The sequence below is a fragment of the Micropterus dolomieu genome, linkage group LG05, assembly GCF_021292245.1.
Source record: "Micropterus dolomieu isolate WLL.071019.BEF.003 ecotype Adirondacks linkage group LG05, ASM2129224v1, whole genome shotgun sequence".
NCBI lineage: Eukaryota > Metazoa > Chordata > Actinopteri > Centrarchiformes > Centrarchidae > Micropterus > Micropterus dolomieu.
Window position 1 is genome coordinate 724,295 of NC_060154.1, and position 9,273 is coordinate 733,567.

Sequence of the window (9,273 nt, forward strand, 5' to 3'; positions counted from 1 at the left end):
TGATATGCTGTTAAACAGGGGTCTCAAACTTTGTTAACGTGCAGCTTAATAAATGTTAATGCTCTGATTTTGCGGCATTGCTAGATAAAATTCATAGAGAGAGAGAGAGAGAGAGAGAGAGATTGATATCTTTATGATTAGATATTTAAGGAAGAACCAAAAAATTTGGAAATTCAAGTTAGCTGCTAAATTGATTGTCTAGTTAATTCTGGTTTATTGTAATATCTGTATCATAATAATAACCGGCCTGTTCACAGACAGGGACCAAATTAAATAAGCCACACTCAGGGTGTGTTTAGCCCTCCGTTGCAGTGCAGCTACTTAAATTTCATGCTACTTTCACATGAAGCAGTTCTTTAATTAACCTTTGACCCTCCCTGTCACACAGAGAGTCCCTATACAAGAAACGGGGTCTGGAGAGTCTGGACTTTAGTACATTGAATAATACCTTTAAAATGAAATGAATTTCTGAAGAATCCCAACAGGATCTGGAATGCTCTTCCTGCATACTTGTTTAAATCTACTGGTGTTATAGATTTAATTTTTAAAATGTAATTTTTCTGTTGACAAAATCCCAATTAGATTAGCTAACTTCCACAAGCAGGCCCTTTTAGCCTGGACACTAGTATAGGCTACAATCATAACTTCAGTCCTCATAGTTACTTCATTTGGACTAATAAAGACATCTTATAAATAAATGGTTTGACAACAGAATTTTGTTAGTTGGACAACTCTTAAATAATAATGATTTGTTACTGTCAAATTCAGAATTCCTTCAAAAATTCAAGATTCCAATCACACTCAAAGAACATGGCACTGTTTTTAATGCTATTCCTGCAGGTCCTCTTCAATTTTTGAGAAATGTTCATTTCACAAAAAAAAAACAACAACAACGTTGTTTCTAACAGGAAGGAAGGAATTAATATTGAGAATAAGTCGTGCAGTTACAAACATATAAGGAATATTTTGGACTGTACTCTCTGCTGCAAAGTTCTTTTGGTCTACTAAAAAGGCATGTGCTGTTCTTAACAAATCTTGTATTAATAATAAGGTAAAAGATTTAACTATAAGATTTTGCATCGCATTTACCTCGCCAAAGAAGTGTTGCAAAGATTTAAGCTTAACATTCATTGATTACAACTGTGATTTTTGCAATTCAGAAAGAGAAACTGTATTTCATCTTTTTTTGTACCACTGTGAACATACAATTATATATATGTATTCTGGAAAGATCTGGAACCTTTTATTAACAGAAAAGCATTATATTTTGTACTTCATGGTCCAGACAACATTAACTATATTGTGCAGCTCCTCATCATACTTGGAAAATTCCACATCCACAAATAGAAATGGACTGGATCCCTGAACCCTGCTTCAGTCGAGTTACAGTTGAACTGAAACACTACAGCAGAACTGTTAAAAAACAAAAAAAGCAATAAAATGTCTTGATATTATAGAAGGACTGAATTTAATTTGAGTTTCTAGCAATGTAAAATGTTATTGATTATCTGTGTATTTTGCATTTTTGTTACTATAATGAACTATGCATCAATAAAAATTAGAAAAGAATCAAACACCAAGAACAATTTTAATCCTTTTTATGACGCAGATTTCATCAGATTAAACCACAATCCAATCAAATCGCTTCATCTGCTTCATGGATCAATGCAGCAGACCATAAACATGCCTTTTGTATTATAATCTACAACTTCGGTATGTATTTGCATATAGCTATAAAGATGCATATAAAAGTCAAACTATTCATTTGTATCTGCAGTAGCGATATCAGTTTTGAAAAGAAAATGACGTTTTGTATCATTTTATTTCGATGTCCCGTTATTATTGGTAATTTTATTCAGGCGATATCTCAAACTTCAACGTCACCGGTCTTTTGGGGGTCCTTGACGTGGCAGTGATAAACAAAGATGGCGGAAGCGTTTGGAGTTGGAACTAGATAAGTTGGTGTTTTATGTTTTTAAGTCGGTAATCGGAACTTTTCACATCGTTTTTCGTTGACTTGTTTGCGGTATTTTATGTGTGAAGTGGTAAAATGAGCGGCTGGGCCGGTTTTTCTGACGAGGAGCTCCGGAAGATGCAGCAGAAAGGTAACATTTCTGCTCATTTAAGCCGAACACGGCAGCTGCTGACTGCGTTTGTCTCTTTAAATCCAACTAAAGAATTTATCTATAAAAAAAAACCCACATGTGTTTTTAGACTTAGCGATGTCCCGGCCCGAGGCCCGAGGTCGGAAACCGGCTCCAGCTAACCGGAGTCGGCAGCAGTTACAGCGGGAAAGGGCCCTTCAGCTCGCCGCGCAGAGAAACGCTCCTACCGGCCTCCCACCGGAGCAGCAACTCACCAAACCGCCGCCGCAGGAAGAGCCTGCACCTCAGCCCGCAACCCCTGCAGCACCTCCGGCCGCGAGACAGGAGGTGCTGCAGAAACCCAGCGAGCCGGAGCCGACTGGAAACCACCAGCCGGATCCAGAGGAGGGGACCCCGGTCGTCAAAGAGCTGGAGAAACAAGAGGTGGAACTGTTAGTATGTGTTTAATATCGCTTTTGAGGTTTCACTGGTTGTAAACATAAAAAAAATACGACCACTGTGGTTGCATACTGTTTATAACTTTTGTTGTTTTGATCTCCCATTCATGTTATTACTGCTGGTGTTTTCATGCCCCATGTGTGAATAGATCATAATAATTAAACGCTCCAGTTGGGGTGTTTCATCATCATCATCATCTGCAGTCTGCAGTCTGGGATAATGTATTTAAATCCACTATTTTCACTGTTCTTCTTCGCTGGACATCAGAATCAGAAGGAGCTTTATTGCCAAGTAGTATTTTACACGTACATTTGCTTTGGTGATTAGGTGCTAGCTGTTAAATAAATGTAAAGATTTATAAATATGGAATAAAAAAAGTGTGCAAGGTGAATAATGGAACTATGTGCAAAATCAAAAACAATGTGCGAGTTTTATTACATGTGTTGTGCAAGGGGGAGAGGGCTTGTGTTTATAAAAAGAATAATAAGTAATCTGTGTAATATGGCAGTGATATGCTAAATATTTACATCAGATTTACATGTGCAAAAGTTAACAGGATGTATTTATGTATAGGGAAGTAAATATTGCCGTTGGTTTTGCCCCAGAGTAACATTTTATCATTGGTAGTTTATGTTGAAAGAAGCATGTGTTGCACCGAATTTTTACATAATTCTACATGTTACTATTTGAAGGACAGTGTCAGACCCAAAACCCCTCTAATGGTGGGAATTAGATTATTATTATTTTTTTTATTTGATAAGCATTTTTGCGTGTAAAATTCTCTCTCGTGTTTGATCACAGACGGGAAAAGACGCGTCTGGAGCAACTGCAGCAAGAGCAAAAGCTAATCGAAGAGAGGAATAAGCGTAAGAAAGCTCTCCTAACAAAAACTATCGCTGAGAAGTAAGTATGACTGTCCTGGTACGTTGTGGACATTAAGGCCATAAGATGAAGATTTTTAAAACTTTATTGTCCACAGGTCCAAACAGACTCAGGCAGAGGCTGTGAAGCTGAAGAGAATCCAGAAGGAGCTCCAGGCCCTCGATGACATGGTGTCCAACGATATCGGCATTCTGAGAGGCAGGATCGAACAAGCCAGCTGGGAATACTCCGCTGCCAGGTAGAGAGACAACACAAGGAAAAAAGAGTGCACAGCTCTGTACAAGCTGAATCAGTGAGGGGTCCGATCAGACAAATCCCAGACACCTGTCTCCCCGGGCTGTAAGCTAAGCTTTGTGTGTAAAAGTGTCAGTACCGTGTTTCCATCAACGTTTTTTAATGCACATTTTGAAGTATCGCATTAGAAAAGGTTGATGGAAACAGCAGCCTTTAAAAAAAAAAAAAAAAAAAAAAAAGAAATCCTTAAATTTGCAAAAAAGTTTTTACGCTCGCTTGAGGTGGTTTTTGCCTTTTGTCGAAAAAGAGTAGATGGGCTAGATGGAAACACTTCATGTAGCAAACTTGTAACTCACGACTGATCAGCTGTTTCTGCTGTCGCCGTCTTGCCCGGTCGTGCAGAGTTCTGCACGCCTGCCCAGAATTTCCTGCACCTTTTGTGCTGAGAAAAGAGGTGGATGCAAATCTGGGCAGGTAGCCTTCATCATCTGTTCTGCCGAATGATGCATTCATCTCTTAAAGGTCCTCTTCAGATCCTTTGCTCTGCACGCTGATCAAACGGGGTTATCACCGCATATTGTTGCTGAATCTCAATGAGTGCTACTTCTACTGAGTGTAATAAAATATTATCGACTCTAAACTTTCATAAAATATATATTTTGAATCATTTATCAGCATTGGTGAACACCACAGACGTAGTTGAGTTCTTAAGTTCAAGCAGCAAGGGCCCGAAATGGTATAATGGGACAGCACTTACTTCAGGGCTGAGGCGCTGAAGGGACCGACTGTCTGAAACGTCTCTTGTCGAGTAAATTGGTTAAATGAAAATTACCTGTGGACAAAAGGTCATTTTCAAATCACTTACACAGAAATATAAACTCCCTTTTTATTTTTTTTTTTAGTTGCTCCACCCATGTTTGTTTTCCTTTTTTTTTTTTTCTCGCCTGCTTCACCTGGTAAGCCAGTGTTTAATGTCACAACTCTATGAACTATGGGTAATTCAAAAAGTCTGCAGAGATGCGGACTGAAGGAAAGTGTGCATAAAGGGCTCAAATAGTCTTCGTGAGAGCCCTCAGACACCTGGCGATATGGCTGTGGGACAGTCCTTAGCCCTCACATACTTGCCAGGAACACTCAAAGTTATTGAGTCCGTGAGTGTGGAGATTGGGATCCGGCCAATGAAAATCTGAACTGCACTCTTCGCCCTAATCAGGACAAAGCACTTCAGAGTGCCTCTCATGTAAAGCGCTGGCTCGGCCTTAGGGAGCAATTTGGGGCAGAGTGTTTTACTCAGTGACACTTTGCCATGTGGACAGATGAACTGGATGACTGCTGGGACATCAGTCACACGATGACACATGTAAATGAAGGGTTACTTAGCTCCCAGGGTTCTGTGTAACCGTGGAAGTATTTTCCCATAAATGACCCACTTTTACCTTCCATCACAGTCTTGCAGTGAACAGCACTGTGAGCGCTTTATTACTGACAAAACAAAAAAGTGGCCAGGTAAAGAACTGTACATAAAGCTCTGACTGCCCCCTGCAGCTTGTTTCCAGAATTCATTTAACCCTTATTCCCCCAAACACTTGTAGTCCACATGTGTTCTCATTTTGACACAATCCTGCTCAGATGTTCAACATACAGAGGCTAATGAAGCAGGTTTAGAACTAAAACCCAGGACAATTTGTTAAATATAACTTTATAAATACATTTTGAATCAGGATACATGTTTATTTTTTCCTAGAGTTTTTAATCTGTGCAGCATTAAAGTTTCACAGCAGCCACAGAAGTTTTAAAGACTGTAACTGCGTTATGATGGTTTGTAGCAACGCTGATCCAGTAAAGCCGGGTTTAAGCTTGTGCTTATAGCTGTGATTTGTCCGTGCAGCACTCTTGTGTGGTGAGATTAGCTCAATGTCATGAACACTCTCCCTTACAGATGTTTGTATGACGGGAAGAGGGCCCGACCTTCACACACTCACCACACCGGGTCCTGTTATGATTTATGTTGATATAATCAGTTGTTGAGATTTCTCTGAGGTACGACTTCAAACCCTGAGGTGAAGTGTTTGACATCATCTGTTTAGATACCGCAGTGTTTCCAAACAGCATGTTCTGTTCTTCACAATTAAAACAACATTTCTGTTATTCAGTCATTGTGAGAGAACTTGTGTTTGTGCTCAGTATGAAAAACTGGGTTGGAAAGCGTTCAGTGCCAGTGTCTATACAAAAAAATACCTTTTTATCTAAATAATGACAACAAAACTATACTATTTTGACACACATAAGGATGTTTTTCTACAAAAAACATGTTTTACATTTAGCAAAAGAAGCCAAAGTCCCGCAGCTTAAACATTAGTCTATTATCGTTTAATCTGGTGAGGATTGTAATACTGATAAAAGTCCATCATCACGCCTTCATATTGCATGTTTGTCTGACTAGCAGCCCAAAACTCAAAGATATTCTATTAAATAAAATTAAAGATCCTCAGATTTTAAAAGCTGGAACCGGAGAATTATTTTTATTTTCTGTTAGGAGACCTGTCAGTTAATTGAGGGGTAACTTCAGCTCGGGACCCAGCCCTATTCCAAAGATGATTTGTCCAATATGCTTACTAATGTTTTGACCTTAATAGCAGGCAGTCATGTCGTCTTTAATCTTGCTGGGTTATTTCTCTCTTGGGAAGCAGAATGTTTGCTTCATTTCGGTTTCCAGTCGTGCTTTTGTGGTTAAGCTTTGACACAAAGCAAGTGTTAAAAGAGGAATATGTTGCATGATGCGCACTCTGCATAATTGGTCGTGGTGGATATTATCATCACGAGGAATGCAGCCGGGAGTTGGATTTGTTGTAGCAATTATTCTTAATGAAGTGAAACACTACTACTACACTGCTGTCACAGAATTCAACTTATGTATGGTATCTAAAAGTGAGAAACTTTCTGTTTTAAGTTTTTCCTCACATATTTTCTCAGAAAGCGCTATGAGAAGGCGGAAGCGGAGTACGTGACGGCCAAGCTGGATTTGCACAAGAAGACGGAGGTGAAGGAGCAGCTGACGGAGCACCTCTGCGCCATCATCCAGCAGAACGAGCTGCGTAAAGCCCACAAGCTGGAGGAGCTGATGCAGCAGCTGCATCTTCAGGCCACTGAAGAAGAGCTGGAGAGGCAGAAGAAGGAGGAGGAGGAGGAGGAGCAGAAGAAGAGGAGAAGAAGCTGTGTGGAGACGCAGCGAGACGGGAAACAGGGAAACGGTTCAGCGGAGAATCAGGAGGAAACAGTGCAATCAAGCAAAGACTGTAGACCCACAGAGGAGGAGGCAGTGAAAGAGGAGCGGGAGGGAGGCGACGTCCAGCAGGAGCACCACATCAAGACTGAACCAGCAAAGACTGAGCAAGACTGTAAAACACTAGAAAACTGTGTTCAGAGTGAACTTGTTGCGTCCTGACGCTCAGAAAGGAGAGACACGTGTCATGTGTCGACCTGCTCTGTAAAATATCCGGACATATAAAACACTAATACTGTCAGATAGATGAAAAATGAGTCTGTGCAACCCGGCCTCCTTTAAAAATGACGTTCATAATCTACTAGATGTAAGGTAATTACTGCCTGGCATACGTTTACTGGCAACAGTTTTCCCACTGGTGCGGCTCATAATCAGTGCATCCCTATTTAAAAATCACAATGGTAAAAGATGTCATCTGGGCAGCATTGCGTGTCCTTTAAAAAGCTTCTTGCTTCATATTTGGCAGACTGTAGCGTTCAGAATCAGAAACTCGTCAAGTACTGAATTTTGCAATTGAATATCTGTTCAGATTCAGACTATTTACTCATTTTGTGATCAAAATCACAGTTTTAGACTACTTTATTTAGCTTTCATGTGGCTGCTTGTATTTAGACAACACTCGAACACTGTAGAAAGTGATGGTGTCGGGGGAAAAAGTATTGTTTTGGTGTTAATATTGAAACTCTGCCCTCAGTACGTCTGTACCTGCAGGATCAGGCAGAATCCTGTTCAGCTGCAGAGTAAATCAGAAGACTATCTTTCAGCCATTATCCTCAATCGGTTGCTTTTTCAATATATGTCTCTGTGTGTGTGTGTGTGTGTGTGTGTGTGTGTGTGCGCTTCCAAAAAATAGCTCTTCTTCCAAACATGTGGTTTTCCATCACATGTGAATTATCTCCCTGAGCAAAGGTGGAATTCAAAAAGCTGACTGTTTTTGATTGTTGTCTCTTTGTGGCAACGATGAAAGTTGACTTCCTGGAAAATCTCCCGTTTCATGCCGACGGAGCGAAGCATTAATCCCACTCTATTCCAAACATAAACCCTCCTGTCCTATGTGTTGTAGATGAACATGTTAGCCGGCGCTGGGCTCGTCTTTCACAAAGCTAATTGTCGTCTTGTCAGTGCAGCTGAGGAGCAGCCGGCCTCCTGACGGGTAAGATGATATCTGTTGATGTATGTATGTACGGATGCGCTCAGCTGCATGTGTTTCTGCGGGCTTAGAGTTTATTTCTTTTGCTGCACATGGAACTGTGTCCCCAAAATAATGTATGACAATAATCTGATATGAAACTTTATATATATGTGGGCCTGACCAAAGTCTGTACACTCTAAGTTAAATTAGTGCGAAGAAGTTTTTTTTAAAAAATGGGGTAAATATTTAAAAAGGTGTTTTTTTTTGTTTGTTTGTTTTTTTTAGATAAACACTACAGTTTGATATTTTACTAAAATAAACTGAAAAAGAGCATATTGTGTTTTCATGTTTGTCGTTTTAACATAATTAGTTATCTGCAGGACTGAAGCTTGTGGTTGTGGAAGGAATTTACACGGGGACCACTCTGGGACTCTTGGCAGGTCGTTTTTTTTTTTTTTTTTTTTTTTAAAGACCAGTAAGTGTTTCTGTAAACCGCTTTGAGATTTTACGGCGCTCCGGTCACATCTGGCCGTCTGAAGGAGAGGCCGTAAAAGCAGCTTTTTTAATTAGTTGGGAGGTAGAAGCTCAGAGAGGGAGAGTGACCACCGTCCTGTCTGTCCCTGCAGAACCTCCAAGGTCAACGTTTGAAGTCCTGAGGAGCAGATTTCAGCTCACATTTGACCAAATTATAAAGACAGTCAAATAAAAAAAGGACAGAATTATGTCATTTCCACTCAGTTGTGACCATCACTATAAAAGCAAAATATGCTGCTGGAATGTAACTAAGTACCTTTACTCAAGTACAATTAAGAGTTACTTGCATTTTCCTTTATGCTCCTTTCTTCTTCTTCTCCATCACATCACAAGGGGAATATTGTACTTTCTACTCCATTTATAGAGCAACTACCAATACAGATTCATGTTTTTAAATATGCATGCATAAATTCTATAAATTGTCTTTTCTTTAAAAAAAAAAAAATGAATATAAATAAATATTTTCTAAAATCAAGTTACTTCATAATGCATTCTGATCCCATCTATAGAACATTTTGAAACACATTGATTTGAAATAGAAAATAAAATTTTCTGCAGCCACCTGTTTTGAGAAAATACCACATGTTAAAGCACCATTAATAAAACATGCAAAACAGCAATATAACAATATGAAAGAGGCCATTTAGCACAATGAGTACTTTTAC

General features: G+C 39.6%; 1 protein-coding gene across 1 annotated transcript; it reads left to right on the plus strand.

Moving 5' to 3' along the window:
* Positions 1 to 1,933: 1,933 nt before the first annotated feature.
* Positions 1,934 to 8,349, plus strand: gorab (golgin, rab6-interacting). The gene is made up of 5 exons (XM_046050733.1): positions 1,934 to 2,105; positions 2,215 to 2,536; positions 3,345 to 3,446; positions 3,523 to 3,663; positions 6,633 to 8,349. The coding sequence occupies exons 1-5, from the start codon at positions 2,051 to 2,053 to the stop codon at positions 7,102 to 7,104; spliced, it is 1,092 nt and encodes a 363-aa protein (XP_045906689.1). The 5' UTR covers positions 1,934 to 2,050; the 3' UTR covers positions 7,105 to 8,349.
* Positions 8,350 to 9,273: the final 924 nt, after the last annotated feature.